The sequence below is a fragment of the Spodoptera frugiperda genome, chromosome 14, assembly GCF_023101765.2.
Source record: "Spodoptera frugiperda isolate SF20-4 chromosome 14, AGI-APGP_CSIRO_Sfru_2.0, whole genome shotgun sequence".
Lineage (NCBI taxonomy): Eukaryota > Metazoa > Arthropoda > Insecta > Lepidoptera > Noctuidae > Spodoptera > Spodoptera frugiperda.
Window position 1 is genome coordinate 273,806 of NC_064225.1, and position 27,123 is coordinate 300,928.

The 27,123-nt window shown below is 38.9% G+C and overlaps 1 protein-coding gene and 1 non-coding gene across 3 annotated transcripts in view; one reads left to right on the forward strand and one right to left on the reverse strand.

Annotated features, from left to right (window-relative positions):
* Positions 1-26,518, forward strand: part of LOC118279333 (NADPH oxidase 5) — a 69,548-nt gene extending 43,030 nt beyond the window's left edge. For both annotated transcript variants that reach the window (XM_035598998.2, XM_035598999.2), the window contains exons 3-21: positions 7,552-7,646; positions 7,750-7,861; positions 8,070-8,167; positions 8,554-8,674; positions 9,058-9,208; positions 9,908-10,118; positions 10,948-11,174; positions 16,058-16,246; positions 17,363-17,556; positions 18,696-18,832; positions 19,511-19,695; positions 20,287-20,407; positions 20,853-21,007; positions 21,579-21,702; positions 22,208-22,422; positions 23,012-23,151; positions 23,746-23,955; positions 24,595-24,798; positions 25,225-26,518. In XM_035598998.2, the coding sequence (XP_035454891.2) occupies positions 7,552-7,646; positions 7,750-7,861; positions 8,070-8,167; positions 8,554-8,674; positions 9,058-9,208; positions 9,908-10,118; positions 10,948-11,174; positions 16,058-16,246; positions 17,363-17,556; positions 18,696-18,832; positions 19,511-19,695; positions 20,287-20,407; positions 20,853-21,007; positions 21,579-21,702; positions 22,208-22,422; positions 23,012-23,151; positions 23,746-23,955; positions 24,595-24,798; positions 25,225-25,422 (3,087 nt within the window). In that variant the 3' untranslated portion in view covers positions 25,423-26,518. The remainder of the gene's footprint in view (positions 1-7,551; positions 7,647-7,749; positions 7,862-8,069; positions 8,168-8,553; positions 8,675-9,057; positions 9,209-9,907; positions 10,119-10,947; positions 11,175-16,057; positions 16,247-17,362; positions 17,557-18,695; positions 18,833-19,510; positions 19,696-20,286; positions 20,408-20,852; positions 21,008-21,578; positions 21,703-22,207; positions 22,423-23,011; positions 23,152-23,745; positions 23,956-24,594; positions 24,799-25,224) is intronic.
* On the reverse strand, positions 16,778-16,850 carry Trnaf-gaa (transfer RNA phenylalanine (anticodon GAA)). The gene has a single exon. It is a non-coding gene; the product is annotated as a tRNA-Phe (tRNA).
* Positions 26,519-27,123: the final 605 nt, after the last annotated feature.

The window sequence follows — 27,123 nt, forward strand, 5'->3', positions numbered from 1 at the left end:
TTCTCCCGCCTTGGGTGAGGTGAGAGGACTCTTACTTACTAAAACCCTCCCCGTTCCTACTGTTACTTTTCGAGCCGGAACCCCGGTAAACCCGCTAAATAGTTTATGATGAAGAGTCTCTCTGTGACTCGAAACTAGTTACAGCTTTTCTCAATATATAGGTACATATATGAGCAAATCGTTGCTTTTTAGTTAATATACTATGGCTCTCGATAGTTATTAAAATATTATATATATATTATATGTACCACAACAGTCGATCGTCACGACCTCTTGTTGTGAAGTATCTTAATTGCAACATCTATTTCTGCAGATGAGCTCATCAAAATCAGTTAAGCAGTTTTCGATAACAAGGTTAATATTCATACTAAGAAAGAATTACGATAAATTGATGATAGATAATTAATAAATGAAGTTACTATGTATGTATGTTTGTAGAGTAATTGATGAATGGCAGGTACATGTTGTTGACAAGAGTGTGAGTGGGGGAGTGGGTGATGACGTCACGAGCTGATGATGTACCGGTTCAGTTCTCACGCCCTACACGCGTTGTGCAATTACAGTGGGTACTTATCTATATCGAGTGAACATACGGAGGGGGAGAGCGTCGAGCTTGTTGGCTTAAACTGCTTGGTAAGGTTTAGCTGAAATGAATATTTTTATCTTACGGCGGGTTAAGTACTGTTTGACGAGGTGACTCGACTAGTTTCCAGCCAAACTAGGGACTTATAGTCACGAGGAGCATTGCATGAGTCGTGACAGACTGCCTCGTTGGTCGAGTGGTCGCAAGTGCGACTGCCGGATAAGGGGTCTCAGTTTCAATTCTCGGGTCGGGCAAAGTGCTACTGGGTTTTTTCGGTTTTTCGAAAATTTCTCAGTAGTAGCATGGAGTCTGGAATTGTGCCCACATGGCAATAGACGCACCTATTACATGGGACTTATAACACAAATGGTGAAAAGTTGGCGTATATTGTACAGTGGCATTACATGCCGTAATGTGTACCTCTGCCGATCCCTTCGGGGATAAAAGGGCGTGACGATGCACGATGCACAAAGAGTTAAGCGAAGATGTAACACGTAGCATTGCAACCTAGTCACTGAGTCAAATACACATTCAATCAGTCAACAGTTTTTGTTGTGTATCCTACACGTCTGTGTGTCACGCAGCCCGCGGCATCTTTCGTAAGTGTAACAGTAAATGGCGATTATGTTAATAGCATCAGTTTCTATAATGTAACGACACGTAATTGGGACGTGTAGTGTAAATACACATTATACACATTACGCTGTTTGTGCTTGAAGGGCAAACAGTTTAGTACATGCTTACGGTTTACCCAGACCTAATTAATGTATGAGAGAATTTATTCGACTGCCTCGTTGTTCGAGTGGTCGCAAGTGCGACTGCCGGGCAAGGGGTCTCGGGTTCGATTCCCGGGTCGGGCAAAGCTGCTGAGCTTTTTTCGGCTTTACGTGTATTATTTCGGCATTACGTGCCGTAATGTGCATCTCTGCCTACCCCTTCGGTCATAAATGGCTTAACGTTGCAAGTGGCCAACGTTGCAATAAAAATATACACAATTTTTTTAATCCGTCTAAGCATGTTCTGTGCAAACGATTAACTACAGTTTACAGTCGTGACTGCTTATACACACAGGATCAGTGAGACAGTCATAATTACGTGTCACAATGGAGATGGATGTGATAGAGACAGATAAACAAGTGATGATGTGATACATCGCCTCGATGTTACACGTGACGCAGCGTGCAACGTGTTGCTGTAGCTTCATTACATGTTTCAGGGCAATACCTAAATCACGATTATGAATTTATCCTGTCGAAACATTAAATCCTGTAAATTATCACATCAACAGCCTATAAGTGGTTATAAAGGCCTCTTGTACGGGGAAGCTTTGAGCGTTAATCACCAGTCGTGCAACGGGTAGTAGGTTCGATTTCCACAGGGACCAACTATTTGTGTGATCCGCAAATTGTTGTTTCGGGTCTGGGTGTCATGTATATGTGAAATTGTATGTTTGTAAACGCATCCACGACACAGGAGAAAATCCTAGTGTGGGGGCAAAGTTTAAAAAAACGTTGCACAGTGAGCTACTGAGCCAGAAGCATGGAGATGACATAGATGAGGTAAAAGATATGAGTATTATTGTATAGTGTGACATATAAAGTACACGTGTAGTCACACCTGCACTGTGTGTGTACGTGTGGGTCACAAGTCACGATATTGTGAAGTCGTGGCTTGTATTACACTGATACCAGATAATCCATTAGGTTTATTATTACTATCAGTGTAATAGCTAGGTAGTTAGCTCTTTAACTAAGTTACATATAATATGTGTTGTAGATGTGAGCCATATGGTAACGGCAGAGTGCTTACTAAACAATTACACATAATATGACAGTGACAGTGGTCTTTGATTAATCTGTACCCTTCGTATAAGGTTGCTTACTTTAAAGCAATCGAAACGAGAGCGCGCTCGGTGCTCTGATTGGCAGGCTCGAATTAACCAACGAATCAGAGCTCTGCACGTGCTCTCGTTTCGATTATTTAAACGTAAAGTAAACTCATACTAAGGTTACTGGACATTTTATACTTTTATCTCTGATTACTATACCGAGTGTTAAGATAATGGCAAATCCTCATGTAGTGGAGTCCATTGTCATGAACTATTAATGATGATGAATACTACTTAAATAAATGGTCCGTATCTAAATAAACATTCAGAGCTGTAGGTCTGTTGTTTGAATAAATCTATCTGCAATTTCGAAGGTGCACAACAAATGAAAGGTCAATTTCACGAATAATTTTTGCAAGTATAAAATAAGAATTATGCTTATTTTTTGTATGCTATTTCTACGCCTGTAAACGTCCAGACGGATCTCCTGATGGTAAGCAATCACCGCCGCCCGTGGACAACCGAAACATCGGAGGCATTACAAAGACGTTACCGGCCTTTTAAGGAATTTAAGGGTTGTTGGGGAATTGGCGATTGGAAAGATTGGGTAGGAGAAGTAATTGGGCCTCCGGTAACCTTATTCACTCACAACAACGCAAACGTTGTTTCACGTCGGCTTTCTGTGAGTTGTGATATCACTTCAGTCGAGCCGGCCCATTCGTGCCGAAGCATGGCTCTCCCACACTTAAATTCTTTCTATTTCTTGGGATCCAATATTACTTGAATATCAATTAGCACAACCTTATCAATTGTCTACACTATTAATGACTGCCAACACTATCGACAACTCTACATCACTAATTAGCGCGTCACTGTCAACTGTCAGCTGTCACGTGTCACTGTCATTATCTGACAGACGACAGCAACGCCCTCTCGCGGCGAAACAAGATCAGACTTATCTTGATATGTATGACAAGCGCTGTAATCGTCTTAATAGTGTTGTAATGAGGCTTAATGTGACAAAACGCCCACGGGAAGGGTTTGGGCGGTTTCTTGTGATTTCCTGCTTAATTACATAGTTATACATTGATATAAAAGAGTAATGAATGAAATTTCTTGCTCGTTCTTCTACATCCTAAGCTACACTTTAGAACGAGCACTTAACTTCACAGACGGCCGGAGCTGCGGACTACCTAGCGGGTTTACCGGGGCTCCTGCTCGAAAAGCAGGAGTAGGAACGGGGTGGTTTTAATCAGCAAAAGTTTGACACTTCCTCTCGCCTCCCAGAAGGCGTGAGATGTCATTGATGATGATTTTCCCCCTTAAAAGGGATTATTTTTGTGTTGGATAGTCCATTAATCGAGGTAGCCTTCCTTTGTAAGTTTATGTGTTTGTTACTCAATCACGTTAAAAAATCTGAAGGGATAGAGATGAAATTTGGAAGAGGTGTATATTATGATCTGAAATAACACACGGGACACTTTTAAACCCACGGAGCCGCTAACTGAAGCTTTTGGGCTATGAAACATTACGCCACGATCAATAGGAGCCGAGAAATGGATGAAACCGCGCTAGTTTAAAAAAAATACAACCACAATGTTACGCCTTTTATCCTCGAAGGGGTAGGCAGAGGTGCAAAATTGCACATTATAGCACGTAATTTATTTATTTATTTATTTGGTCTACCAACAATAATGCCGTTATACAATTTACGCCCACTTTCGACCACTTGTGTCATAAGTCCCGAAGTCCGAAAAGCCTCCAGTAATGATTTGCCCGACCCGAACCCGAGACCCCTTGTCGCGCTTTCGACCACTCGACCAACAAGGCAGTTTAAAATAAAGTTTTTTTAACACACTTACATAAGTAACTAAAAATATACAAATAAAATTATGTTCATAACATAATTGGCATGACCATCCACGTTAGCTGTCATATTCGGTACGAGATAATCACAGTAACGTAACCCACTTTGCGACCACCACACCACCCATACCTGACGCTAATTGTAATTTAAACACACAACTCGATTATTTGATCGAGTCAACTTATCGATCGGCTGACGCGAGACGTCACATCGAATCGATTCAAATCGATTGCAATCATCTTAATTGGTCGCAGCCGAGTGCTGTGAGATGAAGGAAAACTAGACACTTGCGGTATTTTGATTGGATTGTTTTTTTTTTATTTGTGGTTTTTAGTGTTCAGTGCATAATAATGTTAATGGGATGTTATTTCGTTTTATATTTTTATAATAACTATCGTAAGACAAACTGAATTAAATCACCATTTAATTACGTAAATTAATGAAGAACAGCTTTATTAGTTTCGAGTTACAGAGGGACTCTTCATCATGAGCAGCATGCGTAAACGCGGCGACGTCGCGCAGCTTTCTGAATGATGCTCTTCTCTAATTAGTTTTAATTTTGCTACATACTAGGACATTTTTCTGCATTATGTGAGTGTTTGAAGATATACATACAAATACACACCCAGGTTATACCCAGACCCGACGAACCCGCGACACTTTACGCCACAGCCAGTAGCTTAGCCACTACGTCAACCGTAGAGTCAATTAGAATGAGTTTCGCTTGAGCTCAGACTATCATCTTAATCTTATACTATTATATAAAGCTGAAGAGTTTGATGCGCTAATCTCTCGAACTACCGGTCCGAATTGAATAATTATTTTTGTGTGATATAATGCATTTATTGAAGAAGGTTATAACAAAGTAGCTAGTATTATATAAAACTGAAGAATTTATTTTTTTGAATGCGCTAATCTCTGGCACTTTTTTTAAGGGTGAAATATCATTGGATGATATGAAAACTCATTGGATGATAATCCAATGAATTTATTTTTCGCCTTGGGCGAAGCAAAACCAAGTGTCAGACTAAAAACCACCCCGTTCCTACTCCTACTTTCCACCCGGAGCCTCGGTAAACCCGCGAGATAGTCTGCAGCTCCGGATCAGGTATCAGCCCTACTGGACCCGTCTGTAGTAGGACAGGTTCGATTTGAGAAAAAAAATGTATGTAAAACATCACGCTATAACCAATAGGGGCCGAGCAGAGCGGTAGTAGCTAGTTTTCAATAAAGAATTACATCAATATCTAAACAGACTATCACAAAAAACTACCAGCAGGCTTATGTATGACCTTACGATCTTTGACAAATTAATTCACAATCGCCTGTACAAACACATCACGGTTGAATACAAACTACTTATATGGCAAACAGTTTAATGTCATTATTTGCTGTCAATCACATACTGTACGAGTATAGGCAGGAAACTTGTTTGTGGCTTCACAGTCTCGTCTGAATATTAAAGGAGATACTACGTACTTTATCCTAGTATAATAATCCTGTTTTAGAATTTATAGTTCTCATATTCTAAGGGCTGGAGTCTTAAGTGATATATTTATTCGAAGGGTAAGCTATATTTTTATTTTTCCTAAAAAAAAGTGTCCCCACACTACTATTTTTTTCTCCTGTGTCGTTGGTGCGTTTACAAACATACAAGTTTACATGCACATCTGACAAAGAGTTTTCCGTGCGGGAATTGAACCTGCACCAGTTGCCTAGCCACCGCACCAACCGTAGTCAAGATTCATCTTTATTAAGAAAAAATTAAGTTCTTTGACACGTTGCGTTGTTTGAAAATATATATTACTAAGTAAATATATTCTTAAGGATAATAGTTTTGTATTTACATGTGTGTAATTAACCTGTAATATACTATTTCCTCGTCAAACGGTTACGTGAGTAAGCCGATAACATAATAATTAATTTAGTATGTCTCACGAAAGTTATAATAATAATACCGCGGTTAATGTTACTAGTACATGGATGTAGAACCCAAAAATATGGTTAGGTTGTTTTGTCTGTCTATCTCTCTGTATGACTGCGCGCATCACATGAAAAACTACTGATTCAATACCGATGCGGTTTTCACAGATGTATTTATCTTCTTTCAAATTAATGTCTGATGTATAAAATATATTATATGTATAATTACTTCGAATGTAACGCATGCGAAGCCGCGGCCAAAAGCTACTTACATAATATAGGTAGTTAATTACATATTATAAAGTAGGTATTATTAAGAACGCTTTACTTATATTGTATTTGTTCATGTCCCAAGTATGTTAATCCTTGAAAACTATTTGAAATGTACAAAAATAAAAGCTGGAGTTAGGGAAAAAATATTTGTTTTATACGATACATTTTTATACACTTAAGGTAAGCGTCCGCAGGCCCGTATTAGACGGATCGCGTCAAACTAATTAATTTTCCTGTATCGGCGGATTCGTTCGGATTGCCGACGCTAGTATTAGCAATCGGATTGCTAGTTTCTATTCAAGATAAACAAAAATCCGTTGCGTGCGATGCGTCCGATGCGTACGATGCGGGCCTGTGAACGCTTACCATTATACTTTTAACCCCTACTACGCCAAACGTACGTAGATCTATGCAAGACATAATGTATATTTTGCTGTCTCATATACCAGCACTCGGCAGTCAAGAGGATAATATGGTTTTGATAAAATTAATTGTTGATTAATTTGTCCTTGGTTTTCCTCTCATCCTTTAAAGTTTATCGTTTAATTAAACTGTTGTTTACAAATCCCAGCAGGAATATGGTAGTAGTAGTGCCTATGCACTGCAGTTTTATAAATATGTTTTCCTGTTATATGCATTTATGCGTAATGTACATGTAGTAATAAATAATTCTGATATTATATCATTAGTTGAAAGTCTACTGTGGTGTTTGTACTAGGTACCTAAATATTTACTTTAGCTTAACCTAAAGATATTGTTTCATAATCATCATCATCAGCCCATGTTCGTCCATTGCTGGATATAGGCTACTCCGATAGCACGCCACTGAGCTCAATCTTCTGCTCTTTTCATCAAACCACTGCCATTGACTTAGTTGGAGTGCACTTCCAGCTCACGCCAGCTCGTTTTCCTAGACTTTAAACTCTAATTTTGTTAATTAAATCATATTTTACTTACTTAAACGTATTTTCTTTTTTAATAATTTCTTCATTAGTTTTATGAGCTAAACTACCTAGTGAAGAATGTTTGCAGTTGCCACTGTACATGTTAGTAACGAATTTGTTTGAATTGTTTCAGGATCTACTTGAGCGAATATTTCGGTTGTTCGACGCAGACGGCAACGACAACTTAGATCAAAATGACTGGCTGGAGTTCTTGAAAGAACGACTCAGGTATGTTTACAAATTTTTGTTTACTGCTAAGTTTAGCGCCATCTAGCGGCGAGTAGCTAAAATAAGAGTTTGTGTTCAAGAAATGTTTGTTTTGTATTTACAGCGAAGACAAACAAATAGATTTTGTGGAACAAGTGGAAAGTGTCGCTTACGTCTTATGCGGCAACGGTGTGATTACATTGGACACGTTTCAACTCATCCTTAAAAATAAAGTTGTGAGTATCAATAAGCAGCGCCATCTATTAGCTAATAGACTAACTAGTGGTAAGATAATTTGTCACTAGATGGCGTTGTCTTATCGTTTTATTAAATATTATTTTTTAACATGCTACCCTCGAAATTCAGTACTATAATAAAAAATCTGTGTGTAAAAACATTTCGTAGTAAAAATAAATAGTGTTAACGTAAAGATTATTGTTTTAGGTAACAAATAAGTTGTTCAGAGTGGTGGACACTGATGGTGACGGGTATGCGACGGCTGACGAGATCATGGAGTTTCTATCTACAGTCACTAGCAGCAGGTAACACTAGCAAGTCGTGTTTTTATATGAAATATTGTTTACTTCATTGATTGATTATTAAATAAAAGAAGATACAGACTATATTACAAGAAGAATGATCGGTAAACTAGAGAAAATAAAATACCTACCTAATCAGTTACGCCACTAATTTGCTGACTTTTATAATAAGCCTTTTATATTCTCATTGATTGTTTAGATAACTTTATTCAACATAAATTTCATACATTCGCATTTAATTTTCCATTCACTTAACTTCATAAACTAAATCTTCAGTATTGAATGTCTCTAGACCTATGAAGATGATCCCACTAAACAATAACCATATCTACTGACTGATGACGATGTTGAAGTAGAAACATGATTTTAGTGACTCCATAATGTTTCAGACCTCGCGTGGGCTTCGACAAGCACAGCGTAGACCGGCTGGAGAAGCTGTTCCGGGCCACGGTGGGAGATGAGAAGGAGATCACCAGGGAACAGTTCCAGAAGATTGTCGTGTCCAAGAATGTAAGCTGACAATACATTACTTGAGAACATTATATCAATAACAATGTCTATACCTTCTGTACCCTTAGTATGAGTTTGCGCGTTCAGCGCTCTGATTGGTTGGTTTTCAGGACCAATATTTGGAACATATTACTGTATAAAATTGTAGACCACACTGTACACTATGGATGCATTAAAGTGATTTGATTTTTATTTGATTTTTCGAGTCGGCCAATCAGAGCGTCACAGTCGTTTTTATTACTGTAAACGTCAAACAAACTTATACTAAGGGTACATGTCAATTTCGATTACAACGAATAATTTTGTTATTTGGAAACATCCAGTGCTTTCTGCGAATATAACTCGTCCAATAAAATGTCTCACGCCACTTTATCTGTTTCCAGCCATTCTTCACGGAGCGAGTGTTCCAGATCTTCGACGAGGATGACTCCGGCGCCATCTCCCTGCAGGAGTTCATCGCGGCCGTGCATCAGTTCGCCGGACAGACGCCCGAGGACAAGATACGGTTCCTGTTCAAGGTCTATGATTTGGATGGTGAGTTTCACTAGGACAACTTAATTAGTGATCATGTTAAATGCAGATTAAACATAACTATCTCTTAGTTTAAACTTGGTGCAAAAATTAATTTTAAGTGTGATAGCCATGCTTCGGCACGAATGGGCCGGCTCGACCGGAGTGATCTCACAGAAAATTAACATGAAATAACGCTTGCATTGTGTTAGTTAGGTTACCGGAAGCAACCCTTACATCCCTAACCTCCAAAAGGCTTTTGTAACGCCTCTGGTGTTCAAGTACCATGGGCGGCGGCTTGCTTACCATTAAGTGAACCGTCTACTTGTTTACCAGCTTATACTATAAAAAAAACGCTTTCGTTGTGTGTATACATGCCGGTAATCGAGCACACGTATTACCCAATGGTAAGCCATCGCCCTTCCCAATGCCCGATTTCCCAACAACCTTTACAAGTTCCTAACCGGATTTTTGACCAGCAACGCACTTGAAGCCTCTGATGTTTCGGTAATGGGGATGGGGTCCATTGGGAAGGAAGGAATTGGGCCTCCGGTAACCTCACTCACACAATGTAACACAACGTCAAGCCTCGTTTCACGTCGGTTTTCTGTGAGACCGTGGTATCACTCCGGTCGATGCGGCCCAAACGTGCCTAATCATGGCTCTCCCAGACTTATACATTACAAAATCCCAATCAAAATTTGCCTCTACCTCCACCCCCAGGCGACGGCCTGATCCAGCACCGCGAGCTGCAGCACGTGATGCGCGCGTGCATGGAGGAGAACGGCATGCAGTTCAGCGACGACCAGCTGCTGGAGCTGACCACCGCCATGTTTGACGACGCAGACTCCGAGCGCCGCGGCGCCATCACGTATGATGCGCTGAAGAAACAGCTCGAGAGTCATGATGGGTTACTGGAGAATCTGTCCATCAGGTATTGAATATCAGTGTCAACAGTTTTTTGGATATTTGCTCACTTGTTTTCTTTAGGCGTTGTATCGATGATTTCTTTTGCCATTTCAATATAATAAAATATCCCAAAATATGTCGATCATTTTCATGTCATTGCGGTTGACGATATTCTTATTTATTGAATGTTATCTTACAATTTTTTACATAATTAGTATGCTATTTGACTCAATAAATAGCAGGAAGCAGTACCTAATTTACCATGTCATACAAAATTCAGAGAAAAGTAACGTTTTTGACATTCCAGTTACAACTATTGACATTTGACTAGTAGGATGATACACAATTCATTAAATCCATTTTAGCCAACTTTCATCTCTGAAAGCTTCACTAGACGGAGAGATGTTACAAGCATCAGTGTGCTGTTTAAATATTTGCCCACTTGACTTCCATTAGGCGTTGTATCGATGATTTATTTACTAAGTTTGATATTGTGATACATAGTCTTTTTATTGCATTGTTATCGTCTTTAGAGTCTTATCTAGTTTTGATGCATTCTCAACGAAATAAATCAATTATAATTATTAAAGTGACGTCATGCATTTACTAGCATGCCACATGGTTTTGTTACTACTGTGATTTATTGTTGTGTATCCCTTGGAAACGCCAAAAGATATAATATTTATATTTTTCTTTAATTACCTACGCCTTTTGTTAAAATAAATTCAAATTAGATCTAGTGACATGACTATTTCCAATTGCTATTTCTTACTCTATTGGACATTACCATAAAACATAATCCAACATCAGCCCTAATCATTTTAACTTGTCTAACTAATTCCATCCTCTTCCAGCATAGACCGTTGGCTAGTCCCTCCAAAGCAGGACCCGCAGCCGGTGTCCTTCAAGCAGCGCCTCTCCCGGCTGAAGCCGTACCAGCTGTCCCGGCCGTACTTCAAGAACAACTACGTGTTCCTCACATACCTGGGGCTGTTCTCGCTGGTCAATGTCGGGCTGTTTGTGGCTCGCTGCGTGGAGTACCGCAAGGCAAACGGATTTGTTATACTCGCTAGGGCTTGTGGTAAGTCTGTTGTGAACTTTATTGTTACGTTATATGTAGGTACGATTTCTTTGGATAAGCTTTCAGAGATAGAAATAGAAATAAATGTATTGTAACGAAATATTTTGTAGGTAGATAGAAAATAAACTTATACGCCACTGTAACGTTAGTGGTTACAGTGGGTAGATAGAAATTAAAATGAAAAATTATTTTAGTGATAATTTTATATTAGGGTAGGTAGGTAGTGGTCGGTGAGCCGGGAGTGAGTCCGAATATCGAGCGTAACGAATTCTAGTTCGCCGTAAAACACCACTATCCTGATCAGTAGCCGGTTGAGTGGGTAGGTCGCTCGCAGCTCCGCAGTAGTCCAGCCGTCGGTGTTGCAGGGTAGGCCCGCTGACTTCGACGTGAAGGTCGCGAAGGTCACGAGGTCCAGCAGACTCGGATAGTAGTGAAGATGGATGGCAGTCGGTTGGATGGTAGATGCAGGTAGATGATGAACCGTAGATTGTAGGTAGGTGTTGAAAACCGGTAGGTAGATGCTGGAAGGTAGCTGCTGGAAGGTAGCTGATGGAAGGTAGCTGATGGAAGGTAGCTGATGGAACCGGAGCTTGTAGGTAGGTGATGGAAGTAGCTGCTGAAAGGTAGATGCTGAAACCCTGGAATTCGGTAATTGGCCGTCTTAGAAGGTGTCCGAATCCATGCCTTGACTGCAACATCCCGATCCCACTAACACGGTCTACTAAAGGGAAGCGGCGTTCTAGCATTAAGCAGCTATCGAGATGAGGCAGTCCAGGCAGCGTGGTACAATAGCAAAAGAAGTTACTTTGATGATTTGCAGCATTAATTGAATTGAAGTTACAAAAATTAAAAGTATTAAAATAATTAAAACATGTAGGTAGATACATATTATACTACGGGTAGAAATTAAAAATTATTATAACAAAGAAAATGTATGACCTAAGTCAACCGTCAATTTAGATTAACGGGGTATTTAGATATTTAGATGACAATATAGCAATTAGGTACTATATTAGCCCTTTAAACACATAACAACACAAAACATTACTAAATTACTTTTAAACATAAACTACTGGTATAAAACATTATGATACACAATTACTAACAAAGAACAATGGAAAATAGCAAATCATGCAGCGATTAGGTAGCTAATAAGCAGTAAGGATTTGTTTTGCAACACTCACCCGATCTGGGGTTAACACTGAATTTAATAGTAATAAGCACTTGGTAGGAATTGAGGTACGGATAATTGTTCGATTTTATAAATTAAATTAATTAAAATAATTGTAATTCGCGACACTGTTGCGGTAGGTGACTTTCTTCTGTCGCGGTTGCGTGGTAGTTTGGGATGATTCTAGTCGGTTGCCTAATATAGCTTCTCGCCGGCGCCAGGGAATACTAAGTACTAGCGCGGCGAGTCGCAGTCTAGGTGGAGGGGATCGTGCCGAACCGGCTACCGTGGCGCGGTAAGTAGCTATCGCAGCGCGCGGGTATTCAGGTATTTTTTGTAATGATTAGTTTTTTCTCTCTGTTTAGGTAGGGTAGGTGTGAAATTTATTATTTCTTTGTTCACGAAATATTAAAAATAACGTGCAACGTTACAGTACCCCCTTTTTAGCGTAGGATTTTCCCTAAAGAAAATCCGCTGCGTTCGCTCTTGCTAACAACTGACCTGAGTTACTCTTTCATTCATCTTCATTCATAATCCAATCATCCCTCACTTTTCATTATTCCTAACATTAACTAGCCGACATCACATTTGACATCTGTGCGTCAGCGTCCTTTCGACCTGAGTATTCTGCTTGTAGTGCACAGAACACTCACTCAGTTCAGTTATGGCTGATAGAAGAAGAAGATTAAGCTGAATTAGAGCGATTACTAGCTACACATGACTACTAATTGATAGATTGAAGATTAGAAAAGATAAATAAATAAGTTATGTTTGTGATTAAGGCTTATTTATAGAGTAATCAACCGCTCTTGCAAAGGCTTATTTAAGGAGTTGCACCGCTCCGTAGAGTACCAAAGGTGTAGGGCCTTTAGCATACATAACCGTAGGGATCTATGGGGTAGAACCATGATCAAGTTTTATTTATGACCATCGGTGTAGGGCCGACAGTCATAATATATTTAATATGGTAGTAATACAATGTATGGGGTAGGCCATCATCATATAATCTATTGGGGTAGACCAATAGATGTAGAATAGAAAGGGAATAGTCATGTGTAGTAGTAGTAAGTGGGTAGGTATAGAATTTAGTGCATATGTAGGTAGTTTTAGTTAAATTTAAAATTTTATTTAAAAATGTGTATATTTAGCTATAATCCACGTAGTTTTAGTTATAAAAAAATTTAGTATTTAGTTGCTATTTTTGATAGTTTAAAAAGATTTCGATAGTTTAAAAGTATTTAGTTGATAGTTTAAAATATTTAGTTTACTTTAGTCAATAGTTTAAAATATTTAGTCTGTTTTTTATTTACATAGCTGTAGTTACTTCTAATAAAATGATGATAAAAATTTAATTTAGTTATAAGAAGGTAAAGTAGAAGATGATTTAACTATCTTTTTCGAAGTTCGCTAACCGAGTCACCAGTACCGCCACGAACAGTAACTTCATAGTCGTGTTCAGCTTTTTGTAGCAATAAAAATTTAATAGGGTAGGACATGATAAAAATTTTAATAAAAACCGCAGCGAAATGTGTGTTGCAAAACGAAAAAGAAAATCTAAAAAGGCACAATATAAATAGGTAACACAATTTAAAACACAAAAATTATGCAAAATCAACAGAATTTCAGTCTACCAATGTGTGAAATAAAAAAATTATTACAATAAAAAAATTTGAAGGTAGGTGTAGAAAAATTCACAATTGGTATCCTGTGATTGAGAAATAATCTTAACACTACTGTTAGAAAGCCAACACCACAAAAACCACAAAATGATTAGCTTACCAAAATTCTATACGGCTCGATATTCTACCTATTTGGGCGCCATTGTAACGCTTAGCGTTTTGTAGGTAGATGAAAATTAACTTAACGCCACTGTAACGTTAGTGGTTACAGTGGGTAGATAGAAAATTAAAATGAAAAATTATTTTAGTTACAATTTTTATATTCAGGTAGGTAGGTAGGTAGGTAGTTGTCGGTTGAGCCGGGAGTGAGTCCGAATATCGAGCGTAACGAATTCTAGTTCGCCGTAGAACACCACTATCCTGGTCAGTAGCCGGTTGAGAGGGTAGGTCGCTCGCAGCTCCGCAGTAGTCCAGCCGTCGGTGATGCAGGGTAGGCCCGCTGTCTTCGACGTGAAGGTCGCGAAGGTCACGAGGTCCAGCAGACTCGGATAGTAGTGAAGATGGAAGGTAGTCGGTTGGATGGTAGATGTAGGTAGATGATGAACCGTAGATTGTAGGTAGGTGCTGAGACCGGTAGGTAGATACTGGAAGTAGCTGCTGGAAGGTAGCTGATGGAAGGTAGCTGATGGAAGGTAGCTGATGGAACCGGAGATCGTAGGTAGGTGATGGAAGGTAGCTGATGGAAGGTAGATGCTGAAACCCTGGAATTCGGTAATTGGCCGTCTTAGAAGGTGTCCGAATCCATGCCTTGACTGCAACATCCCGATCCCACTAACACGGTCTACTAAAAGGGAAGCAGTGTTCTAGCACTAAGCAGCTATCGAGATGAGGCAGTCCAGGCAGCGTGGTACAATAGCAAAAGCACGAAGTTACTTTAATGATTTGCAGAAATAATTAAATTGAAATTAACAAAATCAAAAGTATTAAAAATAATTAAAACATGTAGGTAGGTACACATTACTACGGGTAGAAATTAAAAATTATTAGAACAAAGAAAATGTATGACCTAAGTCAACCGTCAATTTAGATTAACGGGGTATTTAGATATTTAGATGACAATATAGCAATTAGGTACTATATTAGCCCTTTAAACACATAACAACACAAAACATTACTAAATTACTTTTAAACATAAACTACTGGTATAAAACATTATGATACACAATTACTAACAAAGAACAATGGAAAATAGCAAATCATGCAGCGATTAGGTAGCTAATAAGCAGTAAGGATTTGTTTTGCAACACTCACCCGATCTGGGGTTAACACTGAATTTAATAGTAATAAGCACTTGGTAGGAATTGAGGTACGGATAATTGTTCGATTTTATAAATTAAATTAATTAAAATAATTGTAATTCGCGACACTGTTGCGGTAGGTGACTTTCTTCTGTCGCGGTTGCGTGGTAGTTTGGGATGATTCTAGTCGGTTGCCTAATATAGCTTCTCGCCGGCGCCAGGGAATACTAAGTACTAGCGCGGCGAGTCGCAGTCTAGGTGGAGGGGATCGTGCCAAACCGGCTACCGTGGCGCGGTAAGTAGCTATCGCGGCGCGCGGGTATTCAGGTATTTTTTGTAATGATTAGTTTTTTTCTCTCTGTTTAGGTAGGGTAGGTGTGAAATTTATTATTTCTTTGTTCTAAAAATAACGTGCAACGTTACAGTATCAATATCAATTTGATCATGACTCCTAAAAGTAAACGGTAAACTCTACACATCAACCTTTACTTTAGATAGATAATCTAAGTATATCTATTTTTTTCTGACCCAACCAGGAAAAGCTAATAAGAGATTAAGCAATGTTATTGACCGAAGTAATTGGGTGATTCTTCCAAAAAATTCTCCCGAGTTATTAAGCATCGTGGTAGCTTATCATTATCATTTTTTTATTGGATCGATTGGGTTATAATCTTGAGTTTCAAATGTCAGAATTCTTGAGTTGTTGGTTGGTTGAGAATAATGACACCGTTAGCTTTCTGTGATTTTTTTTAAATTCCCCAGTTCACACTTCACACTTCCTTTAATATATTCCAGGTCAGTGTCTAAACTTCAATTGTTCCTGGGTGCTGGTGCTGATGCTGCGGCACTGCCTCACGGAGCTGCGCGTGCGCGGGTTCAGCTCGTACCTGCCCCTCGACCACCACATCTACCTGCACAAACTCACCGGCGTCCTCATCGCCATCTACAGTCTCGTGCATACGCTGATGCATCTTTGTAATTTTAGTAAGTATCAAGTCTTTACCGACAGTTTTGGAGTAAAGCGATGGCTTTGTTTAGTAATTAGTCAAAATCTTAGTCAAAGTCAATATCACTTATTTTAATTAGAGCAGGAAGGCAGTTTTGAACGTAAAAGTAAAAAAAATGTAAAGCTATTTGCTCATTCCAAGGTATAGATAACTCCGGAGCTGCAGATTGCTTAGCGGGTTACCGAGGTTTCGGTTCGAAAAAGGAGTAGAAACGGGGTGGTTTTTAGTCAGTAAGAGTTTGACACCCCCTTTAGCCTCACCCTAGGCGGGAGAAGTCAGTTTCCCCTTATAAGAAAGAAAAAAAAGTGTGGACCTACACCTTTGAAACGGTTTTACATTTTTTTTTTTAGTACAAAGAAAACGACGAAGTTTATTACAAGTGTAATATCAGTTTAATGTAAAAAAAAAACTAAAAATAATTATATTTCAAAATTATTGTAATAATTTTAAATAGATAATAAAAATTACGAACATAAACGGATGGTAAAACATTGTACAAAAAGAAATCTGCCGAAACCCGGGATTGAACCGGGGACCTTTAGATCTTCAGTCTAACGCTCTCCCAACTGAGCTATTTCGGCTGTGTGAGTGAGAGCGAAATTATCGACCAGTGTGTGTTCCCGTTATCAGTGCCTTATCACATACCTATACGTTTATTCCCATACAACTGATTGACTTCATAATCTACCTTTTGATACTTATTTTTTTCTAAATATAATTTTCATTGTTGTTCAAAGTGCGACTAACATAACGACAGCATCAGGGTCGTAGGTTCAATTTTCGGTTCGAGAAAAATACTGTAGCTTTTTTGAATTTTTGCCTCCAAAATTCTTAATATTAACACAAAATTTCGAATTGTGCCCGATAGATGGCAATAGGATCACCTTCTTATAATTTTTTTTCTAGTGTTTCGCCATAAAAAAATTGACGTAAACTTTAATAAGTGGCATAAAAGTACTCAAAAGCGTAAATTCGCAACTAAAGAAATTGTTGTTAATTTTTATTATGTGTGTAATGCGACCCCGCGCATTTTTTCGGATGAATGGAGTTTAATCAGGGTTAATCCTACTTTTAACCATTTATTTCATTACAGGTATAATAGTAGTGAACGACCCGGTCCTGAATAAGGCCAACTACACACTGTCGGAGTGGCTGGTGACGGAGAAGCCGGGGCTGTTCGGGCTGGTGCCGGGCTGCGCCAACCCCACCGGCGTGGCGCTCGCCGTCATACTGCTCGTCATGTTCATCTGCAGCCAACCCTTCATCAGGCGGGGCGGGAGTTTTGAGGTGATTACATACATAATACTTAAGTATTTTTTATTTTATTTTCTTTTTTTAACGAGAATTTTTATTTTTATTTTTTTTATTTTAGTTTTAAGTTAGTTTTTATCTTTTTTTAGGTATTTTCAAGGTGTAAATAATGGAGAACTTGATTATCGTAGAAAATAATTACAGACATTTTTGTAAGGACTATTCTTTATTTTATTTTATTCGATTAGTATAGATACAGACAACAGGATAATCGTATATAGCTATCTTAATTATAATATAAAGTGAGTGAATCTGAACTTCCATTACAATTTTACATAACTTACTGAATATACATATTAAATTACACATACCATTCTCAGATATTCATTTAAAACTACATTACCTGCTAACTTTTTTTTTCAATTTTAATAATTGTAATAGAAAGTGCAGTGTTAAAGGATAAACATAATAATGGTAGTGGAGCCAAGTCCAAATTACTAAAATGTACGTTCAAATTAAAAAAAAAAGAACTAAGTACTGTTATAATTTACTGCTCTCTCCTGAAACATACAGCACAAATGTAACACAAATATAAGTTAGTAAACATACTGTTTATGCATAATATTACTATCTATGTAACTTATATTTAAGCATACTGTATGCATATATTACTATCTATGATGATTAATGAAAAGAAAGTTTTACAAACATTTTTTATGGTATAAGCCGGTTATCGACCTGATAGTAAGCCATCGGCGCCACCACCCATGGACGGATATCTAAACCAGAGGCGTTACAAGTGCGTTGCCGGCCTTTTAGGGGTTAGGAACTGAAGGGTAGTTGAGTATTGGGTCGGGGATTGGCAACAAAATCTTATTAAGATAAATAAAAATATAACAGCCTAATTAAGTAAATGACACGGCTTTAATGTAAGTAAAAAGTTAAACCTCGTCATGTCTTTCTAAAATCTGGAAAGAAATAAAAGCATTAATTCGACAAAGCCACAAGTCAAGTTGATTATAAAGCACACACTTACACACACACACACACACAGACACGCACGCACGCACGCACGCACGCACGTACACACATTTACACACCCTAATACTTACTAATATAATACAAAATAATAAACTAATAACCTAAATTCATAATATATATTATGTTGTTTGTAGATATTCTACTGGTCGCACCTGCTGTACGTGCCGTTCTGGCTGCTGCTGCTGCTGCACGCGCCCAACTTCTGGAAGTGGTTCGTGCTGCCCGGCACCGTCTACCTCTCCGAGAGGATCATGCGGCTCGCCTGGATGAGGTGATCATTCAACATTGTTTACTTACTTTTTTAGTTGTTATATTTTAAACATATTATATAGCCGAAATGTGAATAAAACTAGCCAGGTAAATAAATAAACAGAAGCACACTGAATATATTTCATAAAAACAAACGAAGATCTTAAAAAGTTAGGTTATCTACTTTATTTTAACTTGATTGTTTAAATGTGCTCTAGGAATTTCTTTTTTTTATTGTTGATGATCACCTTCAAAAGGGCACCTTTATGGGCAAAAAACTAGGGAGCTTGGGATTTTTACCTCATTAAAACCTCTCCGGTGGTCACCATCTAGACCGGTCGGTAGACCAAGCCCGGAGCCCCCATGATGCAACGTCTGGAACAGAACTAACAATTAGTATACTACAATGAGTAATATTGCGTGAGGAGAAATGAATTCCACGACATGTTACAAAACACGAAATGAAACTAAGCGTTTATAATGTAATATTGATAACTGGGAGCACGGTAGTGCATCACCAATACGCGCCAAGTCAATCGCAAGGGTAATCATTCTCTTTTTAATTTATTTCAAAAACACTTACATAATGTCACGTTTACCCCCATGCCATTGGGGTAAGCTAAAATAATGAACATAGCTGTAACTTTTATAAGATGTAATGATACAATTAAAACACATACTTCGGCATTTTCTCCCCCAGATCCGAGCGTGGCAAGACGTACATATCATCGGGCATCCTGCTCCCCTCCCGCGTGACCCACCTGGTGGTGAAGCGCCCCCCCCTGTTCCACTTCCACGCCGGAGACTACGTGTTCGTGAACATCCCTGCCATAGCCACGTATGAGTGGCATCCTTTTACCATCAGTAGTGCTCCGGAGCAGGAAGGTTGGTATAATTGTTGTTAGAAGATTTAAATTACACATTTCAATCACACACTTACTGCCGCACTCAAAGACATTTAATGGTTACTTAGAAATTTTCTTTAGTAACGATTTTGTTCCGAAAACAATTGCTAAAGACAGGGTTAAGTAACCATTAAATGACTCTGAGTACGGCGGTTAAACTTTATTGTGTGGGGATTCAACTTTAAAAATTCATGCATTCAATATAGCGTAATGATAGGTTTATTTCCTATTGTCTAGATCTAGTATTATACCTAAAAAAACTACAGTAAAAGTCAAAGCATTTATTTCATTGAATCCTCAATTAGGCAATTCTAAAACGTCAAATTGTCGGTCAGTCTGTCTGTCAGTGAAGCTAGGTGCGCGTTTCAAAGTGAAGCTTAGAATAGAGAAGAACGAGCAGGAAACTCCATCATTACTCTTTATAAAAAATGTTTTTTACAATTCTGTAGCGAACACAAACACCAGTCCAATTATTAGAGTATTAAGTGTATCTGTTAAGTACGTACATGATGTGTAACATAATACACAATCTTTGAGTATTGTGTTATACATCACACAAATATGATTACAGAATACATTTGGCTGCACATCCGTGGCGTAGGAGAGTGGACCAACCGCTTGTACTCGTACTTCGAGAGAGAACAAGCGAGGCTGCACGGGGAAGAACTGCCGGCTATTGAGAATGGACATCAGTAAGTATACCCTACATTACCTAGTATAGGTATTTGATAAACCTATACTTCATGATTATCAGAAACGATGTTTTTGAAGTTTGTAATTTCGACTTTGAACGATTGTTTAAGCAAACGATTATATTCTGTTTGTTATGTATAAACACAATAATAGGCCAATTTAGTCAAATGTGTAGTCAAAATTAACCGGTATTACATCCCTTATATTCATAAACATATTACATCTTTTATATTCATAGCATATGCTCGGATTCAGCGGAAAACTCATTAATTACTGTGACTACGCAAAATACTAAAACAATATTGACATTATAACTATTTTGTAACCAGTTACCGTAACCCTGATGACTAATAGTATTTTGTATAGCGGTATGAGTATCAATGTAGAAACATTAGGCATGTCATCTTTAAGAGAAACTTACATTTCACATTTCTATGTTCCCAGGAAGTTAGCGCGTTCAATATCCAGCCAGAGCAAGAAGAGCCGCAAGAGTTCAGTGGCGAGCACCAAGAAGCGGTCGGTGGACTTCTCCCCCAAGTGCTTCACCAACGACGCTTATGTTCCCGAGGAGGGAAACGGGGATGTTAAACAAAATGATGGTGAGTGACTTATTTAAAGGTGCCATACCGTAATGTATTTAAGTGTGGGAGAGCCATGCTTTGATACGAATGGGCCGGCTCGACCGGAGTGATACCACGGCCTCACAGAAAACTGATGTGAAACAACGCGTGCGTTGTGTTTTATTGCGTCAGTGAGGTTACCGGAGGCCCAATTACTCCCTTTCCCAATCTTCCCAATTCCCAATTCTCCAACATCCTATAAATTCCTAACCCTCAAAAGGCTAGCAACGCACTTGTAAAACCTCTTATGTAGATCCCAATGTGTAAACAGTATTTATTACAATATAGTATCTTGTGAGTAAGGTTACTGGAGGCCCAATTACCCCCCCCCTTCCGAATCTTCTAAATCCACGATTCCCCAACAACCCTTAAATCCCTAACCCCAAAAGGCCAGCACCGCATTTGTGGCGACTCTGGTGCTCAATATGTCCATGGTCGGTGATCAGGTGATCCGTCTGCTCGTTTTCCGGCTTATAGCATAAAAAAACAATATTGCTCAGTAATCGTAACAACATACTATTCAAATGACATTTATGTTCCATTGCTCCAGCTCCATCACCAACGAAGATATCGTACCACCCCTCACTGCTGCTGGCTCCGCCTCGCACCCTGGAGAAGTCTCGCTCCATGCCCGACGTACAGAAGAACTTGAAGAAACGACAGCGGTTGATGGCGTGAGTATCATATATTTATTTTATTTCAACTTGGCTGTGCACTACCGTACTTACTTCTGACAGTATTTAAAAATATTTAAACGCACTCGTAGTAAAAAATGGTGCACTGATTGCTAAGAAACTCGAGTGAAGCATTTTCTGAACATATTTTTTACTTTTTTTATTTGAATTCTTGATAGACTTCTTAATATCAGGCCAGATAAAGTGCTCAATGTAAATTATGAACACACAAGCTATATCATCTCTTATACTCGGTTCATCCTAATACGGAGCCGCGGACTACCTAGCGGGTTTACCGGAGCTCCGGCTCGAAAAGCAGGAGTAGGAACGGGGTGATTTTTAGTCAGTAAGAGTCTGAAAATCCCTCTCGCCTTGCCTTAGCGAGAGAAGTAATTGGAAGGACATATTACGACTACAACTGATAGTCGTATGGCGTCACTATAACTAAACGTTTTAATGGAGTTATAATTGCTCCGTTTATTTTTCTTTTCATCCATTTTCGCAGTCTACGCGACTTCATGCGTTCGGAGTCGGAAAGCAAGTTGGACGAGGGCTCCATGCTGAGCGCCCGCAAGACCTTCGGGCTGGCCAGCAAGGTCCCGCAGAACAAGTCCCTGGTGCACAGCTTCAGGTACATGAGGACCAAGCCCACCATCATCGCCTTCAAGACTCCCAGCTTCGAGGAGAGGAGGAGGAGCAATGACAGCATTTTGACTCTTGGTGAGTTGGAGTAGTTGGTCTAACTAATAGAATACATTTCCTATCCATATAACATTATTCCAGCAAAGGAATTGGCTGGCCAGCGCCGAGTGTAATATTGGTGTACCCGAACTATTTGGTGCCACTTTTTACCCCTCCATGACTTAAAACTCTAGTTAATGTAAACAAAATTAAGCTTTCTGTAGTTGGCACTAATTATTTTACACTCTATATCGCTTTAAAATTTCTTCAGGGGCATTTTTGGTTAAGTTTAAAATTTCCGCTTTGTATAATCTGTTTTATCTGCTTAACTTATACTTTTTCTTTCATTTTACTAGGACGACTTAAATCTGTCTCTTGCATTAAATTCGCCGAGGGAAGTAGAAATTCTAATAATCTTTTGATTTATTTCGTTGCGGGATCCAAGACAGTCATTCATGTCCCTGGGACGCGCCGGATTTCAGTGTTCCGGTATTTTCATGGTTGTATCTACTGTAGATCCTGGCTTACAGGAGTTGCAGCGGTATGGGAGGTTGTGGCGGGCTTGTCCCATTAAAAAACCACTCAAATATAAATTAAGCTATTTCATATATGTTTTCCTGGTTTCCAGCTCGTCGTCGTCTATCAAAGAGTTTGTCTCCGGACAGAGACATCGAGTGTCAGCCAGAGAAGATCGTGGAGTGTGAGAACGATGGCTCGGAGGCTACTGATGACTTCGAAGCCAACTACCCTATTGGGAAACCTTTAGAGGTAAGATATTCTATGTCATAACGAGATTGATGGATGGATTCATTTTGAATTTTTTTAAATAAAAGTCTAAAGATTGGTTTTACTTAAATCATATTACAATAAGAAAATAATTTAAATAATAAAGAGGGAAAAAGACATAAATTAAAAAAACTTCACAATGGTGTGTTATGACATATACGAAAAGCTACGAATTCGAATTTGCTAGAAATTGCTGTAAGCAAGGGATAAGCTTTTTTACAAAAAAAATGTTATTTTCAACGTCTGATTAGTAGAAATTAAAAAAAATCGTAAGATTTTTTTCTGCCAGAAATAATAATATTTTTGAGTAACTAATTTGCTCACTCTATTTCATGGGACTTATAACACAAATGGTGAAAAGTGAGTGTACATTGTACAATGGCATTACGTGCCGTAATGTGCACCTCTGCCTACCCCTTCGGGAATAAAAGACGTGACGTTGGCGTTAACTAATTTGCTTATTCAACTCTCGATATCGTAAACCGCAAAAGACTAAATCACCTGGCTCCTATCTATCATTCTACTAGTTCAACTGCCTTACCACAACTTAAAATAATACTCTTTACCCCTTTTCAGATCTATCTGGACGGTCCATACGGCGCGGCCTCCTCACACATCTTCCTGGCGCAGCACGCGGCTCTGGTGGCGGCTGGTATCGGAGTCACTCCCTTCGCGTCCATCCTCCAAGCCGTGATGTACCGCTACTGGAGTGCCCGCCAGGACTGCCCCAAGTGTGGGCACACGTGGGCGTCTGACATGCCCAGACATAATATGAATTTGAAGAAGGTGAGATGTGTTTGCGTATTAGTTGTTGGTGATTGAATCAAATTGAAAACGTTAAAAAAAGGAGTAATATTTGCGGTAGACTAGTAGAGAATACCATTTTTTTATTTACTTCAGGCATCTAAAGCCCATAGAGAAATACTATACATAGATATTACATATAATTGAATTATATACTAATACATATTTTATATAAAAAGCGTCTTCTCACATGGACAAGGTTTGAGCATTAATTACCATGCTTGCTCAATACGGGTTGGCGATAAAAATCTTATTTAATTAAAAACTATAATCCCAGATTTCCTCACGACGTTTTCCTTTACCGTTTGTTTGGCAGAGAATGCCATCCAACATTAAGCCAGCCATTGTATGATTGTACATGAAGTGTTAAGTAAATAAAATTATTTTTCAGGACTTATTTTTTTAAATTTGTTACTGATGATGTACCAACACAACACAACCAAATATTTTTTTTATAATGAGTATGATAATCAGACTAGACTACAAATTATTATCGATTGTCTCGTTGGTCGAGTGGGCGCAAATGCGACTGTCGGACAACGAGGGTCTCGGATTCGATTCGCGGGTCAGGCAAAGTATTACTAGGCTTTTTTCCATGATACTAATATTCACTATTCCCAGGTGGACTTCTTCTGGATAAACCGCGAGCAGCGCTCGTTCGAGTGGTTCGTGTCGCTGCTGTCCCAGCTGGAGATTGAGCAGGCGGAGCTGGGCGGCGCCATGGAGCGGTTCTTGGAGATGCACATGTACATCACCAGCGCGCTGCAGAAGTCCGACATGAAGGCTGTCGGACTGCAGCTGGCCTTGGACCTTTTACATGAGAAGGTGGATATTTTTTTAGCATTTTTTATTAGCTTACGCCAATTTTTTTCCTTGGATAAATGAGTAAGTGGATTAGACAATCGACTGATGGTAAGCAAGTAAGTGCACGGTTGGCGTGGTGGTTAGGCAACCGGTTGCCGTGTAACTTGTAGCGGGTTGGATACCTGCACGGAGCAATTCTTTGTGTGATTCACAGATTGTTGTTTCGGGTCTGGGTGTCATTACAAGAGAAAATCCTAGTATGGGGCAACGATTTGTAAAAAGAAAATAAAAAAAGCAATCAGCCTACCAATGGACACCCACAACACTGAAGGAATTAAAAATGCGTTGCAGGCTGTTTAGGGGTTAGGAATTCGAGGATCGGGAGTTAAAATAGGGGAACAAAACAGTTTTATAGTAACAACATTTACAATCAATACATTTTCACAGGAAAAACGAGACCTGATCACAGGTCTGAAGACCAGAACGAACGCGGGCCGTCCGAACTGGGACAAGGTGTTCAAGCAGCTGCAAGAGCAGAACAAAGGGAAGGTGACGGTCTTCTACTGCGGACCCCCGCAGCTCGCCAAGATACTCAGGGTCAAATGTGACCAGTTCGGCTTTGGATTCAGGAAAGAGGTCTTCTAAATACTACGACAAAAGTTCCCTAAAGCCTCGTCTCCGCTAGGAACATTTGTCGAGCGACCAGGGGCCTTAGTCTGCTATTACAATTGTGTCAGAATGGTCGATCACTGAGCAGTGCAAGAGGGACGGAGCTATGTAGGTTGTATAGCTCCATCCCTCTCGCACTGCCCAATGATCGACCATTCTGACACAATTGTAATAGCAGACTAAGGCCCCTGTACCCCTGGAGACATCGGGCGATGTCAGGCGACGCGTCATTGTTGACTGTGCGACAAGGAACAGTTTCAACAATGTCAACGATGTCTCCGGGGACACATTTAAGTGTGGGAGAGCCATGCTTCGGCACGAATGGGCCGGCTCGATCGGAGTGATACCACGGCCTCACAGAAGACCGACGTGAAACAACGCTTGCGTTGTGTGAGTGAGGTTACCGGAGGCCCAATTCCCCCTTTCCCAATCTTCCCAATCCCCGATTCTCCAACAACCCTTATATTCCTAACCCCCAAAAGGCCCCCAAAACGTCTGCTCGAATACCGGCGTGTTCCAATAAAAAAAAAAACATAATGTCCCTCGACAAATGTTCCTAGTGGGGACGAGGTTTAAAAATCCTTGTACATGAAGTGCAGACGACAGCAAGTAAAGTTAAACCTTATATGACAGTAAATTTTTAACTTTATGTCTTAGGTAAGAAGGTTGAGAGTCTATTAAAGCTTGTAGTAGCTGTATGTGCTGGCGTATGTATGCTCAAAGTTAATGTAGTATTGTTAGCAATAGAAGTTACCAGAAAATGCTATGTGATAGAAATGTGATCAAATTACCTATGTGTTCTGGTTTTTCAAAGGAAATTTTATTTTTATAAAAAAATATATATTATGCTATTGTTATTTGTATTATAAAGTAAAATAATTATCGTCTTGGTAATTTTTTTTGTATGCCGCAATGTGCATCTCTGCCTACCTCTTCGGGGATAAAAGGCGTGACGTGCGTGCGTGCATGCGTTATTTTTTTTTATAAATTGTTTTAAAATAATCTGTAAAATATTTTGAGTAATACGTACCTACCTAATGAAATCAGCGATAATACTTTTAAATTCTTTGTAAATTTTAAAAGTGACAGTTGTATAATAATATTTTGTTCTTAAATTATAGGTGTAGCATAATGATTAATTTATTTAATGAAAAAAGAAGAAATACCATGACATTTACCTATACGAATTATGACATCAGTTTAATAGCAGTTGGACAAATATTTGCATGTAACATATTACAGTACGTACATATACGTGTTTGACTTAAATTATTATATTCTTTATCTGAGTTATATTGTTTGGAGTCTGTCATGATGACTTTTATTAAAATGGGATTATGTCACGGTCAGAAAATCAAATAGCAGCAACCAACAAAAAATTCAATGGTACAACTAGATTAACTAAAAATCACGGTTTACTCACGTAAATTAATGGAGAAAAGCTCTACTAGTTTCGAGTCACAGAGTGCTGGCTGGCACAGGCTGAGCAACGTCCCCACATCTGCTATAGTCCCTCTGTGACTCGAAACTAGTAGAGCTTTTCTCCATTAATTTACGTGGAAAACCGTGATTTTTAGTTAATATAGTACGTCTCATAGCAGTTATTACAAGAATATAGTACAACTCAATTAATATTTTAATTGATACTTTCATAATAATTTTATTATAAAAGAAAAC